General features: G+C 37.6%; 1 protein-coding gene across 9 annotated transcripts in view; it reads right to left on the minus strand.

The window, feature by feature from the left end:
* The window catches only part of LOC114647307 (sorbin and SH3 domain-containing protein 1), a 155,943-nt gene that overhangs the window by 118,174 nt on the left and 9,914 nt on the right, over positions 1–27,855 (minus strand). For 8 of the 9 annotated variants that reach the window (XM_051923346.1, XM_051923349.1, XM_051923348.1 and 5 more), the window contains exons 2-5: positions 21,881–21,936; positions 9,251–9,322; positions 5,386–5,481; positions 375–494 (exon numbers count right to left, since the gene is read on the minus strand). In XM_051923346.1, the coding sequence (XP_051779306.1) occupies positions 375–494; positions 5,386–5,481; positions 9,251–9,322; positions 21,881–21,936 (344 nt within the window). The remainder of the gene's footprint in view (positions 1–374; positions 495–5,385; positions 5,482–9,250; positions 9,323–21,880; positions 21,937–27,855) is intronic. The other variant, XM_051923347.1, reaches the window with a different exon arrangement.

The raw sequence follows: 27,855 nt of genomic DNA on the forward strand, positions 1-27,855 counted from the left end.
TGGCATCTTTCATTAGGGGCAAGGCAAAACAGCAATTAAGGCTTCTACAAAATGATGGATGGGATATGGGATTTAATCTATGTTTTTTGAGCCAAGCTAGGGTGCAAGGCATGCTGCCACTTTATTAACCAGGAGGAGTGCTAGGTTGTTGACCAGTCAATAAGCTCAGGAGGCTTATTCCACACTCATAAGTGCCAATCCAAGAGAAAACAGTATAACGTGCACAGTTGGACTCAACAGCATTTATTATACTGTTTTCTGTTCTTTGTGTGACTAGGTGCTTTGCTTATTTCCTCCAATAGAACACAACAGTAAGCAACATGAAACTACTTAAATAATATGCAGAGCACAAAGAGAATGAAATAGGCACTTACCCTGTGTTTCTTGCTCAACGTCCGTGGGCTCCAGAGTGCAGGCTGCCAGATTACTGTGAGTGCTAGATGTGTGCAGAGTCACAGTCCCTTTGCCTGCACAAACTTTAGAAGGATCTGTGCCTGACCAAGGACAAGGGAAAACAAAGGGGACATCTATGAGATTACACTCACAGTAAAAACACAGATATTACACATGGCATATGCTGGCATAAAGCAGAGCAAGTGAGACTGCATCATCCACAAGGATGTGCAGAGCAAGTAAGAGATGAGAGCAATCAGGTTAGGATTATGGGCACTTGCTTTGCTCAAGCTTGAGATTGAAGGCCGACTCCTCTAATAAAAGCCCATTAGATCACATTTCTTAGTTAAACAGGATCTGAATTAACCAGAATGCACACATACAATTCCACACAGAATACAAAGTCATTATCTCAAGGCCTTTGGTGAGAAGAAGGGAGGCACTGGCAGGCCTCTCACTGGGCACTCAGTAGCTTCTTGGTGAAAACAAAGCAACAGCATAACTTACACAAGTATACTTAAGTCTCTTTAGAAAACTGTTCAAATTAATTGTAGATGATGATGCATTCTTCATCTAGTGTAGCATATTTTCATTGTGACTATCACCCTAAACATATTCAATTTACAATTGAGGGCAATTCTAGCAATCTTAACTTCATTATTACACCTAACTTGTAAATGTTATCTTTATATAAACAGCAGAAGACAACTTATTAGCGGTTATTTTTTGAAGAGCCTTTTTGTGGTTACTATCCCAATGCTAAATAATCAGAAAATGATCTCACAATCATCTAGATTTTATATAGCACCTTTCATTAGGCACAGCTTCTCAAAGCAATGTTAATATCAGTAGATGTACTTTGATTATTCTAATCAAATCATTCCAACTATATATAGCACTTCTAATAATGAATATAACTATAAATCAATTTAACTTGTCTCTAACCATTCATTTACTTGGATTTGATTTTATAAACTGATTTTCATACCAATTTTATTACAACATCCAATATACCTTACATGCGATATAAAAGTTGAGAGGCCTCTTTTTCCAAGGGGTGTACATGTATGTTGGGGGAATAACTCAGGGTCACATAGGACCAAACTATTTTCTGGTACTGTATTTCTCATGTGGTCGACTATACATGTATGTTTAGGTAAAAAACAAAGTGCCAAGTAGTCACACTGTAGACTATCATTCAAAAATGTGAACAAACCTATCTTACAGGATAAATGCTACAAAAAGAGCTAAATACAGCACGGGCACTGCCCACTAGTGCAACTGTCACTGGTATAGCTCCATGACACTTGAAGACACCCAAATCATGGGAACACATGGGCACGAGTGGCTGGATTTATTGCCCTAATGTTATGTTCTCGGCACTGTATACTTGAGCCTATACTACATAATTGTCTAAAGAATTACATCATTTATTGCTATCCATATGAACACATCTACCCTAAAAATTAACTTTGAAAACAACCCCTTGCTAATATCTCCATGTTATACCCTTCTCCAATCCACTTGTGCCTGCAAATTCTGCAACCATAATCTGCTCAGAATGGCATTTTTACTCATAAGCACTAGGCACCCATCATCTAAAGCACATGATGGTATGATTATATGATGGGGGTTATGAAAAAGAGCAATGAGGCAACACAGCATATGACTGTTCCAAATTTGAGGCCTTCACTGTCTGTGCTGCACCCATTACTACATCCTTGTCAGAACCATCAAGTGCACTTGCTGAATTTAAAAGCTCTTCTGTGTTAGGTAATGGGAGCAGGCATGGTGGGAAGAACTGAATGGGCTGTTGCCTTGACTTCCAACATGTGAATAGTATTTCACCTGTTTTAACTTAAACTTTTTAAAGAAACATTTCAATAAACATGGAAAATCATATAGAACAGAATGGTCTGGACTTAAGTTAAAGTACACATTAAATATTGCCACAAATGTAATTTTACACACACAAACAAATGAACACATAAAGACAAGGGATGATTAAAAAAAAATCAGAGTAACAGTCCCCAAGATTAGTAATTATTATTTTATCTTTCAGGTTTTATATTTATGACATATATTGATATAAAAGATAAGTACGTCCTTTTTTAATTCTAAGGATTTTACATATCAGAACATAACTAATAAGGATCTTTTCCTCACCATGTCCTAAAATTAAGTATATCTTACTTTAAGTGATAAACACCATATAACAGATTTTACTTTTCAATATTTGTTCATGGGCAGTACAGTAACTCAGTTTTCAGTTTGGCTGCTTCACGGATCCTGCATTCCAAGTCCGAACGTAGTGCTTGGTCATTGTTTGTGTGGAGTTTATGACTGCATGAATTTTCCTCTGAGTATGCTGGGTTTCCGACTACATCACCAAAGAGGTTTTGGTTAGGTTGACACTTTTAACTGGCCCCTGTGTGATTATGGTTATGTGCGTAAGCGGGTAACTAAAATGGCTTGGCATCCTGTCCAGGGCTATTTTCTGCCTTGTTCCCAGTGTTCCATACACCTGAACTGGATTAACCAGATGGTTTGTGACTATTATGTTATGATCTTAATCTATTGCCATTTCTTTTTATACAATCCTTTCTGCTCCCATTTTTGCTTCAGACGCTCCTTCCTATATATATTTTATATTTCAGAGAAAATGTTTTATAAACCAGAAATATTTAGTACCACTTAATAACTTAATGTCTTCTCTTCCTAAATACTGTACATAAAGAATCAACTTATGAGAAGCATGGGTCATTATTGCTATGATTTATAAACTAGAAATACTAGCGTATAGAGTGCAGTGAAATTCTTACTTGCATGTGCTAATCAATGTGCAACACTTTGTATTTGTTGAGCAAGTAAAGACAAAAAGGACCAAGTAAACCTCTTCATTTTATGCTACATTGGCTATTTGCAGCTCATATTAATGAGTTAAGAAAATGAATCCATGTGACCAAAAAGAGAATGCAATTGAACAAGAGGCTCTACTTTAAAAAAAGTGGCAACTGTAGCAATAATTTCTACAATTAGCAATTTCTCTGACAAATGGAAGCAGGAAGTTGTACTGACTGCAAGAAATCATTTCAAGTAATGAAGTTTTCAGAAATTGTACTGGATGAACACCTGCAGCTGTTGTGACATTCCAGGAACTTCTGCATTTTTGTGATGCCTGGCATAATAGATCCTTGTCTTGTTTCTGACAAGGACAATACTATTAATCAAAGCTAAGTTTGAATTGCAGTTTTCTTTTTATCCTCAAAACCAATAGTATGTCTTTTTAAAGTAAAATAATCCAATTCTGAACAACAATAAACTACAACAAATGCAGTCAATCATGGCAAACAATAAATTTGATTGTATTTTTATTGATTACAATATTGATGTATGTTTAAGAGAAACAAACCCATGAACTGCATTTTTCATTTTATCTTTTAAAACAATGGTCTGTCTCTTTAAAGTAAATTAGTCTAATTCTGACCTTTAACAAATTTAATGAAAAACAAAACCCTCAGTGAGCAATAATCACAAAATGTAATTTTAATGATTCAAAACAGTACTGTCTATATCTTTCTAAATAAAAGTAAAGAAATAGGTGGATACTGTTAAGGAGCTACAGAGCTTTCAGAATGGCATTGAAAGAAATTCAACATATGGAATAAGTAGCGAGTTCTGTCATTAAGAGTTCAGTGAATTTCTGTAGTAAAAGCACCCATGTGAGGTGCTCTGCAGCTAGACCAGTCTTTTAGCTAATCTGGAAACATTCCTGATGTCCTAGAAAGGCATGCATATGCAAAAAGAACAGAATAGCTTAAAATCAAAATCACAACAAAATGTTTTAATAAGAATAGATGAGACAATCCAGGAGAGCTGGTTAATACTTTTTCACCAAATGCATACAAAATAAATCCACCTCAAGATCTGCATATTCCTAGGGTATTGCAGCTTTTCCCATATTATATTTTTGGCAGAGTTTACTCATAATTATCTCACTTTATTGAGTTTTGTCTAAAAATGATCTTAAATTAACAAACCACATAAAGCTTCCTTATTAAGCTACATAATAGTCTCAAACTAAATTAATATGATTCATTTAGAAGAATTAAAGCATGCAATAAAAAAGTAAATAACAGATTCATGTACAAATCTAAATGAACCTATCATTAGTCAAAAAAGTCACAGAAAAAGGGAGTTAAATAAATTAGTATTAACTTAAATACCTAAGTACTAAATTAATTTTGTACACGCGTCAAGAAATAGTCAATTTTGTCTTTTATTAAGCCAACATTTAAAAATCAGCAGCAACCTTAATGAATGGTGTTGCAAATGTTCAATAGTCTGTGGAGGTCAGAAAAACCATAAAAACCATTTTTTAATTGACCCAGTTTACTGGAGTCTCAAAATAAATGTGTGTTCTTCAAAACCGCCCCGTAGTCAACGTTATTAAAAGACAGTGAACAAAATTTGTTTATTGCTTATTCTTTTCAATGCTTCTGTCTCAGAACAATATTGAAATGTAAGCTATTTTGAGTCTTCCAAAATTCAAATGGATTTCTTCTACAGGTGACTAAGCTTCCTGTTATTTACCTGCAGATTTGTTTGCATGAGTGAAATAAATAAAATGAATCACTCAGCTGTGAGATATAGCTTACACTGAACCTTGAAAATCTCCTTAAATGTCAGATTCTGCAGGGACACAAGTCCCACAAAGCAAGTATCTAGTGATACACGAAAATGTGAAAAGTACAAAAAAAGTTTTAAAACAGGCAGATGAGACACAGAAGAAAAAAATGATAAGAAAATTGTACTATGCACCCCCCACCACCGATAAGCATGCTAAAGTTTTCAAATATTCAGAGAAAGGCAGGCAACCCAACTTCAGCCCCAACACTCCTGCCGCCTTCCATATTTCTACTAGTTTAACACAGCTGTCCCACTAGTGATGAAGTAAAGGCATGATGGGTGAGTGGCTTAGAAGAGGGGTACCTGTCACCAGCATTAGGGCAGGAGAACTTTTCACTCTCTTCACTGGGGTTATTTTTACTGCAGAGACAGATCGTGTACGAGCAGGGTAGTCAGCCGCTGCAAACAGAAAAAGGGTAAAGTGTGGCAAGAGTAGAGTGCAAAGGGAGGAAGTACTGTGGAATTCCCAGGGGTAAAGGGCTCAGGTAAGGAGACAGAGAAAGAGGGAGAGAAAGCAGATTAGGGGAGAGACAACAAACACAGACACTCATCACAGAAACACAAAGTGCTGTCAGGGAAATCACACAACTTTTACCTTAAAAAAATATAAATACAAACCTGTTACACTGTATGAGCAAATAACTAGCATGTCACATGTCTCAACTGAGTGCACACTAATGATACTAATGGAATATTTATTAACTCTGTCATTTTTACTTGGATTCAGAAAGAATCATGCTTTGCACTTACTTTCTGATCAGTCAAAGTGCCACAATCATCATAGGTTTTCTAAAAAAGGCTTAATAACAATATCATGAATGTAGTGAAACACACACGACAGCAGACCATAAATGTTGAGCACAGAAGCACTAAGAAGGAGAGGGGCTGATAGGAAACTAACTGACAACGTTGGAGAACTTTAGGAAATCTATGCACACAAATGTGAATCTAGCCATTAGTGCCCACACTTTAGTTATATTCCACAACATCCATTCTGCTTTGTTTTTTAAAAAAGCTGTTTGAAGGTACTGTAACACTTTTGGTCCCTTTGCTTGGTGGCTTTCCTTGCCAGGCACAGTTGTTAATAAAATACTTGTGGCTGTTGATTGAATAAGTATTCAGTGTGAACCTAACAAAACTCCTCTTTTTCTTATTATGCTGCTTTTATTGAAGCAGAGCACACAATTTCTTGATTCATACGCAGAATGAACACACTGTTCCTTGCTTTCAGTCTCTGGTTTCTGCAGTAAATATAGAGCAGGGTCATTTGCTGAAGCTCCAGCTATTCCATCTTATCTTATTTTTGTGAGGAGGTGAAAATGAAGAGTAAGGGCAATGAACTAGACAATAGCATCAAAATCATTTGTGAAAAGATGACTTGATTAAATTAATGTACTGCCAAAAGTGGAAACAGGCCTCAGTAACTGTCAGATTAAGCTTTAAGAAAACAAATTGTATGAAGTGTGTAATTCAACGTGTTCCTTTGGAATCAAAAGATATCCACAATTTCTGTATATAAACATCCTACTTAGGGTGAGCAGATGTCCCCTATTTTGCATTGACAGCAAAACTTTTTCTTAGTAAACCATTTAATCTATTGTAGTATTATTTTGCATGAGTCTGATAAACTTTTACAAGTGTTACAAATTTTTATGTGATTAATCTGCTGTTTCTTTCATTTGCTGCATGACATTCTAACCGCATATGTGTTTAAAATAATAAGATATACTTGTTATCAGTCTGATATTATATCCAACAACTCCTGCCTACAGAATAACAGATACGCATGCAAGAACTGGTCACTGTTTATTTCTAGGAGTTATCACACAAAATACTGTACATCAGTCTTAAGATTGGTGTCCCAAATCAACTATAAACTCAACTGTTTCCTATTTTGGACATTAATAATTTATCAATTTATCACATGTGCACATTGCAGCAGGTTTTATATATTTTTCATTTTACACACAACATTGATAGATATAAATCAGTGTAATATACAGTGCCCCCCATTATGTTTGGGACAAAACCACATTTTTGCTTGATTTATAAGGAACAATTTCCATCACAGGTAATTTGTGATTACTCTGTTGGGTTTAATTGCTTCATTAATGCAGCAATATACCTTGGCTTGTTAATACCCTTTGGAGTCTGTAGTTGTCATTGTTCAACATGAGGACAATAGCTGTGTCACTGTCGATGACAAAAGAATCCTCTTGATGGTAAAGAAAATGTCCCAAATGCGTGTCTGACAGATCAGAAACAGTCTTCAGCAGGCAGATGTGTGTGTGTGTGTGTCAGACACGACTATTAGTGGAAGACTTCATGAACAGAAGTACAGAGGCCACACTGCAAGACCAATAGTTAGCCACAAAAACAGGATGGCCAGATCACAGTTTGAGAAAATAGACTTCAACAAGCCTGCAGAGTTCTGCAAAAAGGTCTTGGGGACAAGCCCCAAAAACAAGCAGGACATGAAGATGACTGCATTAGAAGCTTGGCAAACATCACCAGAGAAGATCCTTAGCACCTGGTGACGTCTATAAATCGCAGACTTAATGTGGTCATTTCATGCAAGGGCTATGCAAAACAAAGTACTAAATAACACTACTTTAATGTACCTACCATTGCCATGTCTCACAAATTATGGTTCCCTGAAATGGGGGAACCATGTACAAAAAGTGTTGTCATTTCTACATAGTGAGACTGAAGTGTACACAAATACCCTTAAATGCAAGTCTGTAATGTACACTTTAATCATGTCTGAATTGTTTGAGTTGTAATTTTAAACTGCAAAGCAGAGGGGTAAATGAAGGAAAAATGTGTATGTGTCCCAAACATTATGGAGGGCACCATATTTAACTGACATGGTAATCACCTATCACATTAGCCCTATTCAAAACTAAAGCCTAATGAAACTCTGAAATATGTCAACACACACTGTCAAGGTAACTTGCTGTAACAGAGTAGGTATTCTTATGAGATATGGCTTCAAAAAAATGCAATGTAAAATGTAGCCATCAGATGCAGAATGGCCAGCCCATAGCTGACTATTCAATTCTTCTTTTGTAAATTACAATGCAGCTATCAGTGATACAACTGAAGCGCTTGATTTCAAGTGTGTGGCCAGTGGTTAGCATTTCATGGGTAGTCCTGGTCCCTTTTTGTCCATTGTCATTGTTGATCTGATATGCACACACTGATAACTTTGCCTGTATGATATGAGGACCTTATGCTAATTCTGTGGATATTTTGTATGTGAAAGATATAGGTGAATGTTGTAATATCAGTATTATACCAGAGAAATATAAAAAGACAAAAAATGTTACAGATTTGGCAAACAACAGAGCACCCCCTCCTGATACTCACAGAACAAGCAGCAAACACCTTGCCATAACCTAACCCTACCCCCAATGCTGATTCCGGGAAAATCATACATTCTATGCTTTTCTTGAACTTGAATTTAATTATGTATGTACATATTAAAACTAAAGCAACCTCACAATTAAGTATTTTTGTTAAGTTCCACAACACACAATGATTTCTGCTCATTCCCACTAATGGAATTATAAAATGTGAGAAAGTGACCCTCGATAACATTTTAATTTATTCTCAGCAAGGGTAAACTGTTCATAGCTTTGCTGTACCCTTCACATGCTGAGTGCTGCAGCTGGCTTCTGTGTTCCTGTCTTGTAGTCATTTGTCTGTCACTCACACCAAAGCTAGAGCAGCTTCTTCTTGTATCTGATAGTTTTCAAATCTGCGGTTGATGGAATATAGTTTTGTAACTGCGCTTCACTCTAAAACCCTGTAAGAGTCTAATGGTGTGAAGTGCTTCAGAGGACAACAATAATAGATATGCACATCCATATATATACCACATTCTACTTAAAACCCACTTTCCTCTAACCAGTTTAAAAAAAAAATTCTGCTAAAGGAAACAGTTCATTTAAAAAATATACCATCCCATGGAACACTAGAAAACATAAAAACCTTAGCTTCTGAAGATTTTTTCTGGAAACTAAATTGTAACATTGTCATCTACTCTCCACTCAGCAGAGTAAGCAAATGCAACACTCTTTTCCAGATCATTCTGTAACCTGCAAGTGTAAGTTTATCAATTTCCATAAGTCAGGATTTAATATCAAAAATCATAACAACAACTTACCCCTGTCCTGCTCTTTGATAATGGTAGTAGATACGCCATTTATGATGGATGAAGACACGGAGGCTTCATGCTCTGAAAGATAAGTACAGCTTGGTTAAGAGTAGTTTGCTTGATCACAGTAAGAGGAAACACAACGCACAATGGAATAATGATCTCATTGCCTTGCTGACCATGGGGGCTCACGGCTCATTTCCTTCTGTGCCTTTTTAATTAAAAACAGAAATGTCTGTTGCAAGACAATAACCTAAAAGACGTAATATTTTGACATATGCAAACATTACTATGTACAGCTTTTTTTTTTTTTAATCTTAATTTTGAATCATGAATGTTACATTAGAGTTTAAGCTGTACTCTGAAGATTTTTTTTCTTTCAGAGGTTTAAACATTTTGTGGCCTCACTCCTGTCACAAATCCTCGATTATGATTTTTCGCTTTGAAGATACCGTTATAGGAGGTATTTCACCTTTATAAAGAGGCCTACACAAAGATAACATAATATTAATGTTCTTGCTGGACAATAATTAAAAAAAATATATGCAATGCATACATGGATACCCACACAGCAATCATGTAAATAGTTTAACAATACACATTTTACAGACTTTGGTTTGAATATTTGTTCTTGGGTAACAGTTTAGTTTGTATTCCACAATGAGAAGGATTATTTACAAATGCAAGAACATTCAAAAAGATTGCAAATTATTCCAGGAAATGTCCATGCAAAATTTACCCAAAACTCAGACTGCAATGCTACCCACATTTACAAAGAAGCAAAAGACCACATATATCCAGGGATCCAGAGACCACTATGAACACTGAACTGTGACCTCCAAAGGTCATGCGAAAAGATAATTTCCCCTCAGGGATTAATATAGTACAGTATATCAAATCAAAAATCAAAACATCAAACATGGTAAATATTTACAGTTCATGACTCTGCCTTTAAAAAAAATGCCTTAGGAAGTGTGGTTTTCATGGACGACAAAGGAAAAAGAACTAAAAAAACACAGCCTGCTGTATGTCAATGAGGCTTTTACTGAACAGGCCACAAGACGTTTGTCTGTACTTTGGAACATACAAAAGTGTAGAGGTTTGGTTGTTATGCAAAATGCAATTTTTTGCAAAAATAAAACAGCTGAATCACACAAACCTCATGCCAACTGTCAAACATTGTGGTGATAATTTAGGATTGCTTTACTGCTGAAAGAGGTGATAGCCTTGCAGTCACCATCTCATGGAGTCTAACATGAGCTGCTCTACATCAGAGTATTTCAGAGGAAAATATGAAGCTGTCAGTTTGACAGCTTAAGCTCGACTGAAATTTGACCATGAAACATGATAATGATCTTAACCTGTGATGAGTGAACTCCACTAAATTTGCTTTTCCTTGAGTTCAATGAAATCACGGAAATGTTTGCAAACTTTGGGGAACTCTGCAAAATACATTGAAGTCAATGGGTAGGAATAAACTAAACTGGTTTTGAGTGGATTATAATGGTGCAACAGCCTTTTAATTGTCCCTGGGTGCTATGGAAAAGTCTGCTAACTGTGTTTAACTAGTTATTGAGGCCAAATATCAGATCTGAACTGTGTACTAACCCCTGTGCCACCATGCCTCAAAGACCAAGATACACAGATGGAACAAATATCACAAACAAAATGTAACAAACAGCCATGAACAAGCAAAAGTAAATAAAATACAGATCATTGTGCTTACAGACTTCCAATCATGGCACACACATTGGCCATGCAACAATGCAGCGGTGTGGGATTGACTTGCTCCATTGTTTGAAGTTGCAGCTCCAGGCACAACGGGAACATCTTTTCTTGTTTCCCATTTATCTGTGCAGATGCTTTGCACCTTCTTCTTTCATCAAGAAAGAAAGAAACACCTTATTTCTTTTCCATGTATGCTGGCGAACCAGCGAATGTCATTTCGACTACGTTCTTACAGTGGGCTACGTGAAAAATGTGCACATGGAAGCTACAGATCTGTGATATCATGTTGGCCTCGCAAAGCATCATGGGGTACATGAAAACAGTTGGCAAACACAGTATATTCACTGCAAAAAATGCTGAATTTTGCCAATCAACACTAACCTTAACCAAACAAACATATGTATAACATAATGGCTGAAAAATCACAGATTTAAGGTTTTTGGAATGCCCAAGTCAAGTTTCAGACCTTATATGCTTTGAGATGATGTGGCTAGACTTTAAAAAGTGCTGTGTATAAAAAAATGAATTAAAGAAGTGCTGTAAAGTAGAAGAGATCAGAAGGTCCTCCAATATAATGAAACAGACTAACAAATACATACAAAAAATGATTATGTCACGTTATTGCTTCTAACCATGTTTCTACAAGCTACTGAATCATGAGTATACCTAATTTTTCATAGTTGGCTAATAATTGTCGGCTTACTTTTTGTTAAATAAACAGCACAAAAAAGAAAGCACAATTTGTTTTGATTGTCACCAGAGATTGGATTTATGCCAATTTTAAACTTGGTAAGAAGTAATTAATTATGACCTAAAATGTAAAACCAAACAATTAAAAGAGGGGAATTACATTTTTATGTCTCTGAATCTCTGTAGCTTTTTTCTTTTTAACTTTTACGTGATGTTGTTTATGTTTAACAGAGTATTTCTGTGCTAGACCCCTTGGAAAGATTTATATTGCTAAATTCAGGAAAGCTGTACACTTGAAATACTTAATTACTACTTCTGCTTAGGCAACTTCTGAAAGAGCACAAAGGTGTATTCATGGCCTCAAAAAGATTTCTGCAATGTTATATGATACGGGAAAGAATGCAAGAAACTGGACAATCTCAAATTCAGGCTATGCACTATATGTGGGAGGAAAAAGTTCCATGTCTACTCATGTGGTGACAATGTCACTGCCAGAAAATGCTGAGACACAATCTTCTTTAATCACTGAGTTGCTTATTTTACAGAGCACTGCTCACATGAACTAAAAATGGCAGAACAGGCAAGCACTAAAAAATCTCTGGTTATTAATAATAATATTAGGCAACGTAATATTAGAAACATTGCTATCATTCAGATTCATCTGTCATTTATTTTAATTTAGTTTGTTATTGTCAATTTACGATGTTCAATATACTACACGTTATTTAAGGATCAATTTTTTAAAAATGCTTTTTTTTAACAAAATAGTAAATAAATACAGTTACCTCATGCTAGAGTTGAACTCTAACTTACAGAGTACAAGATAATTATTTAAACCACTTTGCTCTTTAACAACTGTAGTGTTAATGTTCTTGTTGAAAGATAAAACCTGAACGAGTTGATATCCCCTATCATCACTGTTCTTTGCAGTCACCACTGAGCCATTGTTTAGGTAAAGGGGATTTTAGAGAAAGACTTGAGCAGAAAATATCACTATATGCAGATGATATGGCACTGTATATATCTGACTCACAAAATTCTGTGCTAGCAGTCCTACAAGCACTAGCAGATTTTCAAAAGATATCTGGACCTAAAAATCAATTTGAATAAAAGTGTGCTTTTTCCGGTGAACTCTCTTGCACACAATATTAGACTGGACATCTTCCCATTTATCATAGCAGATCAGTTTCAATATCTAGGGATGAATATCACAAGTAAATACAAAGCTCTTATTACATTTTGCTCTCTGCGCATGGGAGGCAGCTAAAGGGCTTGAATAAGGGCAGTTCCGAGGCATGCCGGGATGCAGCAGAGAGCACGGACTCTTTTTCTCCCTTTCCTGTAGACCATTCACGGGAGATTCCACCTGGCTCTCTTGACGTCACTTCTGGGACCGAGCCTATGGAAGGAGACCTTGCCGGCTCCGGCCCCTGTGATGTCACGTTCGGCCTCGAACCAATGGCTGAAGACCATGAGCCCAATCCCTATGATCTCACTTCCTGTCTTCCCCTTTAAAAGCCTGCACCTTTTCCCTATTCCCTCAGTTCTGTCTTGGACTCGGTTGTGTGCACATCAGTGCAGTATTCATTTAAAAACGACTTTTGCAGCCAGGAAATCAATTACATGGGTGGCTGCCCCAAACCTTTCTATGACTCTGTGTCAAGTTTGTGACACTCCACTTCACATTAGTAGGGAGAATCAACACTGTTAAGATGAACATCCTTCCCAAGCATCTTTTTCTATTTCAAACCATCCCCGTATACATTAAAAAATCTTTTTTTTAAAAATTAGATTCAATCATTACTTCATTTATTTGGAATTCGAAACATCCATGCACCTAAAGGGCAGCTCTATGATGACCTAAAGCAGAAGGGGGTATGGCACTACCTAACTTTCAATTTTATTACTGGGTGGCAAATATACAGACCATAAAGACTTGGACATCAACACAAATTGATGAACATACACAAGCCTGGTCTACAATAGAATTAAAATCTTGCAGTACTTCTTTATATTCCCTACATGGTTGACCCAGCACATCACAATAACAACATCATCATTTATTTCTATAGCACGTTTTCATACAAATGATGTAGCTCAAAGTGCTTTACAAGATGAAGAAAGAAAAAAGAAAAAATATGAGAATAAAATTAGGCAATACTAATTAACAAAGAGTAAAGTAAGGTCCGATGGCCAGGGAGGAGAGAAAAAAAAAACTCCAGACAGCTGGAGAAAGAAACAAAATCTGCAGGGATCCCGAGGCCACAAGACCGCCCAGCCCCCACTAGGCATTCTACCCAACATAAATGATCTTAATCAGTCCTCATGGTTTTCAGGCTTCACGTGGAAGAATTAAACGATGATGGTCATGTGGACATCTAGTCTTCAATCCGTCAATGTAGGGACTACATGGTGCCCTGATTATGTGGTAGTGGAGCAGATCATGGATCAATCCAGAGCATCTTATTGGTAGACATTTTATTGATTATATACCTTCAACAGAAAAAAAAACAGAATCCAACTCGTACCTGTGTAGTGTGCTGTTCAAAAACTGATAAATTCGGAAACAAAATCCGAAGAGGCACGCTATTATTTTCCAAGCTGTGATGTTGGATTGTGTCTTTCATCATGCTTTAAGATTTACCACACAAGGGACTCATTTTGAGATTATATACTGTTTTGGCATCATTAGTAGTATTATTATTACTGTTATAATTATTTTTGTTATTATTGTTCATTTCATATTATTATTTTTATTCATCATTACTATTATTATTTCTATCATTATTGTACTTTTGAGATTTATTATAAATGTAATTTTTCATGCCAAAAAAATGCAACTCGTTTTTCATGTTTTAAGGAGTTTAAAAAATTTAGAGACTTGAGCATTTAAGCTTCAAATTTAACTTCTCATCAACACAATTTTTCCACTACTTCGAAGGCTACAAACTTTGCTAAATGGAACATGCCGAATTTTCCTGATATTCCACTTATTTCTATTCCAGAAGAAATACTGATCAGTCCTGAAGACTCAGACAGCATCTCCACAACTTATAAAAACATTTTAAAGTCCCTTCTTTTCAAAAATGCCAGGGTACAATGGGAAATAATCTTTCACTTAATATTTCTTAAAAGGAGTGAAAGGTAGCTATGCATACAATATACTCAAGCTCCATATGCGCAAAACACTAAATTATTCAACTTAAAATCTTCCGTCAAGCACATTTATCTCAATTAAAACTATCCAAAATGTTTCCAGGGCAAGATTCAACCTGTGAACGTTGCAATCTAGCTCCAGCCTCACTGGACTAAGTGTTTTAGGTGCGCACAAAAATTAAAATTGCTTTGGACAAAATTCATTGAATGTCTATCATATAGCATTGGTATCACAATCACTCCTAACCCATTAAGCAGCTGTATTTGGTGGACTTACAAATGGACTTAAAGTGGAGAAGGTCAGACAAATTATAATTGCCTTTACCTCACTACTAGCACGTAGACTTATCTTGCTCAGCTGGAAGAATCCCACCCCACCACCTTTAAGTCAGTGGGTAACTGATGTCACATACTATTAGAAACAAGTAAGGCCGCGATTCGCTAGCGAATCGGAAATCCTAGAATGGCAATCAGTTTCTGTTCTGTCCGATATGTGGATGGATGACGTATCATGGAGGGCGGGTGCATCTGGGGAAATGTCATTTAATCCAATAAGCATATCTGTACTAAAGCGGTTTCGTTATGTGGAGACGCGAGTCTGTTGCCTTCGCTGACACTGACTGCTTGAACAGGTTGTGTTGTTTGGGGGCCACCTACTGACTCTGGGAAGCCGCTGCGTCAGACTGTGGGGTGAGCGCCACAGCGCAATATGCGCCTCAGTGGGAAGCCGTGAAGACATATCATGGAGGGTATGTGCGGTGGTGTGGGCGGTCGCGTCCAGGCGACCGTACAACCTGGCGTGCACGCTTTACCTCAGGTGTAGTTCACAGGTCGTAGTCTCGTTTCTGTGTTTTCTTTGGTTTGAGCCGCGACTCCTTTCGCAAGCGCGTTGTAGGTGCGCGCGTTGTCACAGTTGGTTTGAGTCGTGACTCCTTTCGCAAACACGTTGTAGGCGCGTGCGATGTCTCAGCATGGACCTTTGGTTTGAGCTGTGACTCCTTTTGCAAGCGCGTTGTAGGCGCGCGCGTTGTCACAGTTAGTTTGAGCCGTGACTCCTTTCGCAAGCGCGTTGTCACAGCATGGACCTTTGGTTTGAGCCGTGACTCCTTTCGCAAGTGCGTTGTAGGCGCGCGCGTTGTCACAGTTGGTGTGTGCCGTGACTCCTTTCACAAGCGTGTTGTAGGCGCGCATGGACCTTTGGGGTTTCGGTATATCCGGTGAGCCCTGCGCCCATCCGGTTTACAACCTTCGTTTAGTAATATGGATTGGAAAATATCAAATTCTCACTCAGAGGATCTGTTCAAAAATTTAAAAAAATATGGTAGGATTTCATCAATAACATTTTTGAAAAAGCTTCTATATTGGGGAAAAGGATATTCTTGCTTTCTTGCTGCTTCAAAGATTTGCTTTGTTAGCTGGATCGCCTCTTTTTCTTTTGGGTGGGGGTTGAATTTTGGTTTTGTTAAGTTTGATTTGATTGTATGGATTATTATGTCCTTTTAATTAAAATCAATAAAAAATAAAAAGAAACTGAACAAGTCAAATTCATAGTGATGTTTGTGAAGAAACTAGATTATAGTAATAATTTTAACTGCAACACTGTATACACATATACAGTATTTAGATCCTTATAGATATTCATTTCCTTAGATTGGCAATTCCATATTATTGGCCTTAGTGTGTGTGTTTGCACAGGTGTTGTTCCTGCCTTGCATTACTTTCTTGCTTGGAAAGGCTACAGCTGTTCCACATCCTTGCTCAAGATAAGTTGGTTTAAAAGATGGATGGATACATTTCCTTTCAAGAGGTTTCTAAAAAGTATGCGAGCAAGTGTTCAAGTAAAAGTGTAAAACATTATAACTTTTTATAGAAATATAAAAACTCAAAATAATCAGAAGTAGGAACATGTACAAAGAAGCTTTAAACATTTGGCAGATTTGAGTTTGAAAACCATTTAAAAAAAAAGGTTAGTATCTAAGCCCCACCCCTTCTTACCGTTACCTCCAATCACAATGTGTATTAAAGAGAAAACAAAATCTTAACATTGCCTCCTTGACAAATTGCAGGACCATTCTACAAATCAAATTAGCACACCTGAATCAAACCAAGTATAATGGTAAAATGGAAGCAGCACTTAGGCAAACAATGAGCAAACAAAATAGAGAGAAAGCTCACTTTAGTAAGACTGAGATACTGGAGTGTTTAGTATAGGTGTTCACACTAAGAAAACACGTCTCAGAACTTTCTCAAATTCAGGATACAGTATTATCCTCAAAGTAATATGGTGTAAGACTAAGTAAAGTGTGGTCTCTTTCCTGTAGGTCACATTTAGTTCAGCTCATTTTTGTAGAGCGTTCTTTACTGAGTGCTGGCTCAAAGCACTTTACCAATATCCATCCATCCATTGTCCAACCCGCTGAATCCGAACACAGGGTCACGGGGGTCTGCTGGAGCCAATCCCAGCCAACACAGGGCACAAGGCAGGAAACAATCTTGGGCAGGGTGCCAACCCACCGCAGGACTCACACAAACACACCGACACACCAAGCACACACTAGGGCCAATTTAGAACTGCCAATCCACCTAACCTGCATGTCTTTGGACTGTGGGAGGAAACCGGAGCGCCCGGAGGAAACCCACGTAGACACGGGGAGAACATGCAAACTCCACGCAGGGAGGACCCAGGAAGCGAACCCGGGTCCCCAGGTCTCCCAACTGCGAGGCAGCAGCGCTACCCACTGTGCCACCGTGCCGCCACTTTACCAATATTTCACATATAATACAATTACAAAAGTTACAAATCACTAATTACATAATGCATACACATAAAGATACTGATTAATTCAAACACCAAGTAGCACAAAGCATTTCCAATTAATTAACATTAATGGATCCTAACTAACTCTTTCAATTAATATTATTTTTGAACTGTGACCAGTTGACAATGGAGGAGAGAAAAACAAAAACTCCAGTCAGCAGCAACCATACAGAAAACAAACCTCTGGGTGCTCACAGTCAGATAAAACAGACAAAGTCAGACACAATCTGGAGACATCAATCAGCTGGCTGCCCATCCCTTTCTGAGCATTCTACAGTAAAGTCTATGCTGGACCATCTAATATGTCAATTTTTTTCCATATACATATTCCAAGGCTTTCAGTATCACAAAGGCAGGAAAATATCTCAGAACTAGTGCACACAACAAGATATCGAGAAGACAAACATCATGGAAAGAGCGAAGTTCAGACCACTTAAATGGGAAACAGGAATCATAAGTAGTGGTACTTTAACAGTGACATTAGACATCATTAGCAACATTGAACTGATTTATAAACTTCTATGAGGGGGCAAATAGGAAGCCACCTTTTGGAAACTGACAGAACTGGGGCAGTTATTTCTATTATTGTGTACTTATATCTTTTGTTTTTCTCCCTCCCCTTGGTGATTGTTCAGGTATCCAAACAGTTGTGACTAACTTGTGAAAGATCAATTCTGTCACAGCATGCTGGCATCACCTGACAACCACAGATTCCCCTCTCCCACAGAAACAGATGTATATTTTGAGACTGGGATGCATATTAAAGATAAAAATAACCATGACATCATGTTTGTTGTGGGAGTATCTCATGCTAAAGGCAGGGGGTGGGCAGAATAGATTGTAATTTCCAAACAAGCACAGGCTCTAAGCACAACAAGAAGAAATGTTAAAAATGTTTTCCTTTCCTGGGACTTGTCAGTGAAGCCTGGGAAAAAAAATTATCTATAAAGAGACTATGACAAAGGGCTACAGAGTGACAAATACTGCAAGCAGCTGGCACTGCAGAGATTAGCACCTGCTGGCCATAAAAATCTCTGGCAGCAGTGCCTATCTCCCCCACACCCCCTCCCCCTTCATAGAAAGGGTGTGGAGGGAAGTCATTTATCCAGGACTGGAAACATCTGACAGCCTGATAATGACAGCTCAGTTAAGCCCTCTTCAAATTGTTTGGCCCACTTGTCACATACCAGCCTGAGCAAAAGAAGTGAAGCCTGAGTATCTGGGCTTTTTCTAAGGAAGGGAAAATGCAGTGTCAAAAAATAAAACAAATAGCAATCATGTTACAAAGAGCAACCTGAGTTGGAGGAGCATCTCTGTGCCTCAGAACCCAAACATCAAGGCTGATCTCTTTGTAAACAGTACTTATATAACTTAAAATGGGCCAATGCAAAATAAAAAAAGACATCTTCCTATAAGTGAAAGTGCTTATTTTGGATGGCATCATATGCAATGGCAAAAGTTCTATAAAGACTGTTACTGTGCATAGAAAGCCATTATCTAAACCATGATTACTTTGTAAAACCTTGTAGAGCACACTGAGAAAAAAAATTACCAAAAAAAGCTTTTGTTCTTGGTAGAATTGGGTGGCAGACTGGTGCAGACTTAGGAAAACCTGAGGGTCTATCTAAAAAAAAAGACCTGATTTGTTAGGTTAACACAAACATGCTATGCAAAAAGGGCCAAAGCAGGATCTTCTTCTTGAGGAGAATCAGTCCTCTAATGTGTCTAATGTGTGAGAAACCTCTGAAGATGTTATAAAAGACAATGTACACTGAAACCTCGGTTCACGGTCGTAATTTGTTCCAAAACTCTGGTCGTAACCCGATTTGGTCGTGAACCGAAGTAATTTCCCCCATAGGATTGTATGTAAATACAGTTAATCCGTTCCAAACCATACGAACTGTACATAAATATATATATTTTTTAAGTTTTTAAGCACAAATATAGTTAATTAAACCATAGAATGCACAGCGTAATAGTAAACTAAATGTAAAAACATTGAATAACACTGAGAAAACCTTGAACAACAGAGACAATTAACACTGCAATTGTTTGTGCTGTAGCGCTACCAACTGCTGGCTAAAAACACTTTTTTTTAATGAGTTTTAAGCACAGGGAAAAAAATGAACATTTGAAAAAATCCATAATTTAATAAACACCAAGGAAAGTAACACTGCAACAATGCACACTACGAACCGATCGCTGTAAACAGAACTGAAAACAAAAACAAGCCCAGTGCATTCTTTAACTGCCTTCTCTAACTTATGTGTCCAGCCCTCTCTCTCGCTCGCGTACCTGTGTGTGTCTCTCTCGCGTGCCTGTGTGTGTGTGTCTCTCTCGCGCACACGCCTGTGTGTGTGTGTCTCTCTCTCTCTCTCGCGCCTGTGTGTGTGTGTCTCTCTCGCGCACGCGCCTGTGTGTGTCTCTCTCTCGCGCACGCGCCTGTGTGTGTGTTTGTGTCTCTCTCTCGCGCACGCGCCTGTGTGTGTGTCTCTTTCTCGTCTGTGTGTCTCTCTCTCACTCTCTCGCGCACCTGTGTGTGTGTGTCTCTCTCTCTCGCGCACGCGCCTGTGTGTCTCTCTCTCTCTCTCGCGTGTGTGTGTGTGTGTGTGTGTGTGTGTGTGTGTCTCTCTCTCTCGTGTGTTTCGCGCTGTCTCTCTCTCTTGCTCGCTGCACAGGAAATGCACAGGGAGAGACTGAACACATACAAACCGAAAGGGAAACTGGCTTGTTCGTATACCGAGTGTGTGGTTGTGAACAGATGCAAAAGTTTGGCGAACTTTTTGGTCGTAAACCGATTTGTACGTGTTCCGAGACGTTTGTGAACCGAGGTTCCACTGTACCATTCTATGGGTTATCTTGGGAGTAGCACCATCAGAAACTGTCACCCAAGTAGGCAGGACCTCGACAAGCACTTGTTTTCCTGTTTCACATCCCCGAAAACCCCACATCCCACACCAATATATTATTGCTTCTGCTTGGTGGATGGCAGTTGTAGGCTGACATAATATAGCCATAAGCAACAATGGAAGGTGTATTCACATTATTTCTTGACAGTGCAGGGCAAGCAAACAGACAGTAGTTGGGCTTGAATCACTGTACTGGTAGAGTTCATTGATTGAATAGGGAATGCAATTAATGGTCAGAGATATAGTGTGTATTAAATGCTTTAGAAGGAGATCCTAATAGTGCTTCTTGTATAAGCTGTTATATAGACTGTATTGTAGAGGTTCTGTCATAGTGTTCATCATTATTAAAGCTGGCATACAAAAAATTATAAAATTGTATGTGGTCAGCATGCAAGGTGCTATACAAAACCAACTGCTTTGTACATTCTATGTAATTACTCCCTGAATATCAGGAGTTGGCAGCACTGTAAAACAAAATGAAAGAATTTGCTTTATACAGACTGACCCAAGTTGATGCCTTCTGAGTGTCAGGTGATTCATAAATGGCAAAAAGGGCATGAGGTATGGTGTGTCCAGCACAAGGTGACTTGTCATCCATTTACTGTTTCCCACACCAAAAATGTGAGATATTCCTCTTTGCATATTCTGGCCTCTCAGAGAAACTGATCAGAAAGCAAACACACAGCACAAAGATTTACAAGAATATGCTGCTCCAGACACATTAAATCGCAAATGACTTCCAAATGGGATTAAAGTAGAGAAGGACAAGCAAACTGTAATTGTCTTTACTTCACTATTAGCATGTAGACTTATTTTGCTCAACTGGAAGAATCCTAGTCCACCTCTTTAAAGTTAGTGGGTATATGATGTTATATACTACTTGAAATTGGGGGGAAAAAATCATTTACAGGATCTGTTCAAAACCTTTTTTTTTTTAAAACCTGGCAGGATCTAATAAATAACATTTTAGAATAAGCATTTATATTGGGGAAAAGGATACTCTTTTAAACTTTTACTCTAGCTGTTGGCAATCCTGCCTTTTTCATGAGTGGTGGTTGAATTGAATTTTGTTTTGTTAAGTTTTACGGAATGTTACTTGCTTTTAATAATTTTTTTAATAAATTCAATAAAAAGTAAAAAAAAAAAAAAAAAAAAAATCACAAATGAAGATCTGCTCACCTAATGAAGTGAAACCAAGGCAGGCTGACTGGTGACTTATCCAGACTTCTTTGGCATTATATTTGGCCCTTTACCTGTCTGCTTCTGGCTCCTGGCTCTTTTTATGTTTCTCTTTATAAATGAGAACTGACACAATTATAGACAACGCAACACACCCACCTGTACTCATTGTGAAGGTGGAGCTTCTTTTCTGCACTTCAGTGTTTTGGTCCTCCCTGCAAGAAAGAAACAAAATATTACTTTCTATCAGTATGCAAAAAGGTCACAGGGAAGAGCAGCAGAAGTTAAAGAACAGGACAGAAGACATGGTTAACTGGTTGTACCTTAGGAAGCCATATTTATTCTTAACTTTGGATCTGGTCCACGGGTTCACTCTAAAGTTAAGGTTATTAGGGGTGGGAATTTCCAGGAAAACCAAGATACAATCTCTCTATGCACATATTTCTGATTTCCTCAAATTAAATATCATGGAGTTACAGCCAGTGATTTGCAAGCACCTTGTGGGGGAGTTTGACTGAGGAACTGATAAAAAAAGAAGAAAAGCAGCCAAATTGAGTTTGGCACTCCAAGCTCTAACCATTGTATTAAGGGACTTGCACAGGATGCACCAGTGTTACTGGCAGCATAAACAAGAAGTGGCACTCTAACTGTAAAATAAAAAATAAAATTAAGGAATTGCACACTATACGTAAAATATGTTGGGATATCATGCACCTTCAAAGGAGCGATATAGAGAATGTGATTGCTTAGCTTCAGGCCACAGTTCCATGCCAACTCTGTAATGCATTTTTATTTTTTTTAGTGATAGTTACTTCTGTGAATGGCTATATAAAAATGTTCTTAAAAGCAAATTCAACCTATGTACATTATTGCCAAAGCAGTTATAATGTTAATAACAATAGAAAATATTAAGATGATAAATTTTCCAGCTGTACATCTTCTCTGAACTACACGGAAGACTGCTTCATTTGAGGCACTACATCAGCTCTGCTGCTCAAATCCTTAAGTGTGAAATCATGTCTTGCATACAAACAGCATACAGTCATTTTTAGTTCACTTCAAACCAGGTATTACAAATGCAAATGGGAGAAAAACAAAAAACAGGCAGAAGCAGCTCACTGGATGACAGAAAGTTAGTTTGTTGGCTCAACTCCTAGTTTGCAACTATAAAGAAATAATGAATGGCAAAAAGTTAGGAGTGAATCTTATAAAACCAAAGGTGCTTCATTTGCTTATCTCTACATTCAGCTCGGTAAAACTAAAATGTGCCATATTTAGACACAATAATTTTAAACATTTCAGCATTGTATTTTAATAAAATGCGCAGAGATGTGAATTCAGGAAACAGTGTGGTCCCCTAGTGACTAAGAACAAAGATGGTAAAGAATGATCCTGCTGGCTTATATCCCACAAATGTTCCACTGTTGGGTGTAATTTTTGTGTGCTCTAAATGTACAAACAACTGTACTGTACCTACAAAACACTTTGAAATAATGTTGAGTGTGGAAACTGAATAGATAAAATATAATCTGAAGTTTTACCAACCATACAAACTCGTAGATGTTTCATTGCCTTATCATATCCATCCATGTATTCATTTTGTATGCATGTAATCAAATTGAAAGTTGTGGGGGCCACTGCAGCATTAACAACAAGCTAGGAACCAACCTTTGACAGGACACTTACAGGGGTAATTTAGCATGAATCTAAACCTCATGCAGATATTAGAAGAGCATGCATACTCCACCCAGTCAGTCCGAATCTTGGGCTGGAACTGAAGCACAGGATTCTTTAGGTGTGAGAAATACTAAACACTATGTCAATGTATTATCTTTAATAGATTAAGAATTAATTAAACCATCTTGTAAGCTATATTATTTTTAAAATAAATTGTTAACATTTTCTCAAGCTGTAAGGAATCTAGTTGATTTTATTTCCAATGCTCAACTTTTATGCTACATTATTCTTGCAGGAAGTATTGCCCTCTTGTGGTGAAGGACAGCAAAAATTGTGCAAAAAAATCACTTGTGTGATGATCAAGACTGCAGGTTGAATTTTCAACCAATAAGTTATCCATGTGTATCCAATATGTAATTGCTGATCTTTTAGGGAAAAGAGTTCATGAAAAGATATAAGAATTTCCTATATGGGAAAGCTTAATGGTAAAAATGCATCCAGTATGGGACAATAATTCAACTTTTATTAAGATTGCATGATCTCAAATCCTTAACAGGTGGCAAACTGTAAGAATGACTTATGCAAAGCCCACAAGTAATGTAGGGGGCTATTTTAAAATATTTATTTATTTATTTTTTGATTTGGTTGGAGACACAATGAGAAACTACTGATAACCAAAAACTGCCATAGTGTGAGTCAAGCTCCCCTTCACCAAGTAAGTGACAAGAATTTTATGTTTCTAACGACCCGAGGAAACAACAGACTTCTCCTACACTGCTGGACAAGGAAAGTTGAGCAGCTACTCTGCTATGGTTTTGTGAAAGCTAAGGACATTTTTTTGTAATTATTTAACAACACTATTCAGCATAACTTGCATCAGATCATTGGAATCTTGTCCAGCATCATCAAACAACACATTAATACAAGTTTGAATATAAAATAATGTGAGCCTCACGGTAGTCACCCACTACTGAGGAAAATACATTAGCCACGAACTGTCTAAATTGAAACAGAAACATGTCCGGTTTAGAATCACACGCTTTCAATTGTGAAAGAACAAACCAGAATAACAAAGAATTAACAAGCAAACCACAAACATTGCATGATCTGAACAAAGGTCCCTGAAGTTGTGTGGTTACACTTCCACCTTCTGTGGGGCCAGGCTTTTGCTGGACACTGCAAAGCTGGCAAGCAATTAAAACAGTGTTGTTGCAGACACCTTTTCTTTTCCAAACAAAATCTCTTCACTCAAAAATGTTTTTTTATCTATTACTTACCCCATGTTGATTACAGCAATGGTTGAGAAAAAAATTTAAGCTCATTTTTAAATGGAAGACACTCTCCTGCTGGTCATGAGAGGATTTACTAGTTAATTTAACAATAATTTTTGATATTGTTTGTTGCTTTTTTTCTTTGGCGTTGGTCTTCACAGAAGCCTATTGTGTAAGAACGTTTGTGATCTCCTTCTCCATAAAAACATAACATTAAAAATTTATTTGGTCATTGCTACAACTGACACAAGATGTGTAACAAATAAAAAAATATATAATTTTTGGGTGGAATATTCCTTTAAAATAAGGGCATCTTCCCCAAGCAACTTTTTCCAAGTAGGTGTGCACCTATGTTGGCTTCCATTCCAAGAAATGAAAAAAGTAATAGCAGAGCTTCTTCATTGGCTTTTTCAAATTTAGCACCTTCATACAGACAAAACACCCCTCATTATGTTATGTCAGCAGCAGGTGAAGAGTAAATGGTGTTTTGGGAATAAACCTTATGATTTGTCTCCTTTCTTTTGTGGCGCATTCAAATATAAATCAAAAAGCATCTACTGTAATTGCCACATCCGTCTATGTGTCAACTTGGCTCCTAATGGACTGTCAGTCAGTCAGTATCCAATCCTCTATATCCTAACACAGGGTCACGGGGGGTCTGCTGGAGCCAATCCCAGCCAACACAGGGTGCAAGGCAGGAACAAATCCCGGGCAGGGTGCCAGCCCACCACAGGACACACACACACACACACACACACCAAGCACACATTAGGGACAATTTAGGATCGCCAATGCACCTAACCTACATGTCTTTGGACTGTGGGAGGAAACTGGAGCACCTGGAGGAAATCCATGCAGACACAGGGAGAACATGCAAACTCTACACAGGGAGGACCCGGGAAGCGAACCCATGTCTCCTTACTGCAAGGTAGCAGCACTACCACTGTGCCACCCTAGCGCCCCATGTGGACTGATTTTGCTTAAATTAAGCACACTTATTATTCAAGGAAATTTTACGTAAAAGTTCAAGATATCTCAACAAACATTGAATACAGCATATTGTACATATTTCTGAATTTTCTAAATTTCACATTGAAAAACATTGGTGAATTTGCAAACTCGTCCATCTTACAACAGACAAATATTCTGTACAACTTCAGCTACAAATTAGTTTGCTGTCTTACTTTTACCTTAACGGCAGTTACTTCAACTTTTATATTTTTTTCCTTTACTTGTTCAACAGCTGATCCTGATGGCAAAACAGTGAAACACCTGCAGTCATGAATGCTGAAGTAACTGCACCACACTTCAGGACACAGCATGGGACTGGGTCAGATGTAGACAGGTTTGGATGAGTAAACTATTGCCATATAAGAAATTGTGCAATGTTAGAATGTGCATTTATTTATTCAATTAGCTAATAATGATATTCTTTATTCAATATGGCAGTAGTGATAATGTTCATTTATGCATCACCATGCAAAGTATGTACCCTCCCTTAGTATAGTAGAATGCAGGAGCAGGACTCGTTATATGTCAACAGTTTGACTTCTGCCTCAAACCCATCTGCACAGCATCCATTGTGAACCTCAGTCACAGCAGCTCACTTCTCCCCCTTCTTGAAATTGAAGCAGGCAAGTGTAATAATGTCCGTAATAGCAAAAAATAAAAGCAAATTAACTTACACAAAAACAACCTCATGGCTGCTTTAAGATTATAATGATTCAGTATTTCTCTAACACTAATTTTTGGTAAAGTGTTACAATTATCTGTTCTCTATCATGCTCAGAGGCATTTTTATATCAAAAATGTTATGCTGAAGAAATTTTAAATACAATTAGCCTTAGACCCTCCACATCCAACAACTAACAAGAGCACATGAATCTTTTCATCATCTGAGTTGGAATATATACTGTCTATGAAAGCAATTTAAACCACACGATATTGTAAAGTTGCATTAAAAAACATGTTTTATGTACAGTACTAATAAACACCATTAAATTATATTACTGTTGTTTTGAATACGACTCACTGTTCCAAAATTTTTAATTAATAAAATCGCTGTAACAAACTCTTTGAAGACACTAGAAAAATGTAAAAATTGCTCCAACTTTTAAACCAGCTATCCAAATCTCTGAATGCACCTCAATGTTATATTATGCATACATATTCTTAAAGCCAAGGTGGAATTGTGCTATACAAAATTAAAATGGAACACCCTTTTTCCAACCAAGAATAAGGCAGATGCCAGATGACCAACGGTAATTCATTTCAAATGCCAGTTCTTTAAGTAAGAAGCAAAGATGGTGCTCACTATGTCAAACAAGTGATTTAAAATAACTTAGGTTTGTTTGAAAGTCTGTCAGTCAGTCAATCATTTTCCAACCCGCTATATCCTAACATAGGGTCATGGGGGACTGCTGGAGCCAATCCCAGCCAGCACAGGGTGCAAGACAGGAACAAACCCCGGGCAGGGCTCCAACCCACCACAGGGCACACACACTCACACACCAAGCACACACTAGGGACAATTTAGGACCGCCAATGCACCTAACCTGCATGTCTTTAGACTGTGAGAGGAAACCGGTGCACCCAGAGGAAATCCACGCAGACACGGGGAGAACATGCACATTCCATGCAGGGAGGACCCAGGAAGCAAACCCTGGTCTCCTTACTGTGAGGTAGCAGCACTACCACGGCGCTACCGTGCCACCCATTGTTTGAGATTGTTGAGATGTGAAATAAAATTTTGCCCACCAAACTATGAAAATGGTTTGACTTTTCAGCAATGTTATTGACTTAAAGGGCTCCCTAATTAAACCTTAGACATCAGTCAATGCTTCAGTGTCCTTATTAGATTTAACTCCATCATGTCTGGTAGAGATGGTACACTTCATATACCCTACACAAAGATTAGGCAAGGATCTAAACAGGACTCTATGACTTTATATATATATATTTATTATATTATATATATATTATATCTAAATATTTCTACATCTATTTATAATCTTTTATTGAATTTATTAAAAACATATAACATTCATACAATCAAATTAAAACTTAACAAAACTAAATTTAAATCAACTCCCCAAAGCCCCAACCCCTTAGCCGCCCCCCCCCCCCCCCCCCACAAAAACCATGAGAAAGAGAGGAAAGCCAACAGGTATAGTAAAACAATTGAGA

This window comes from Erpetoichthys calabaricus, chromosome 2 (genome assembly GCF_900747795.2).
Source record: "Erpetoichthys calabaricus chromosome 2, fErpCal1.3, whole genome shotgun sequence".
Lineage (NCBI taxonomy): Eukaryota > Metazoa > Chordata > Cladistia > Polypteriformes > Polypteridae > Erpetoichthys > Erpetoichthys calabaricus.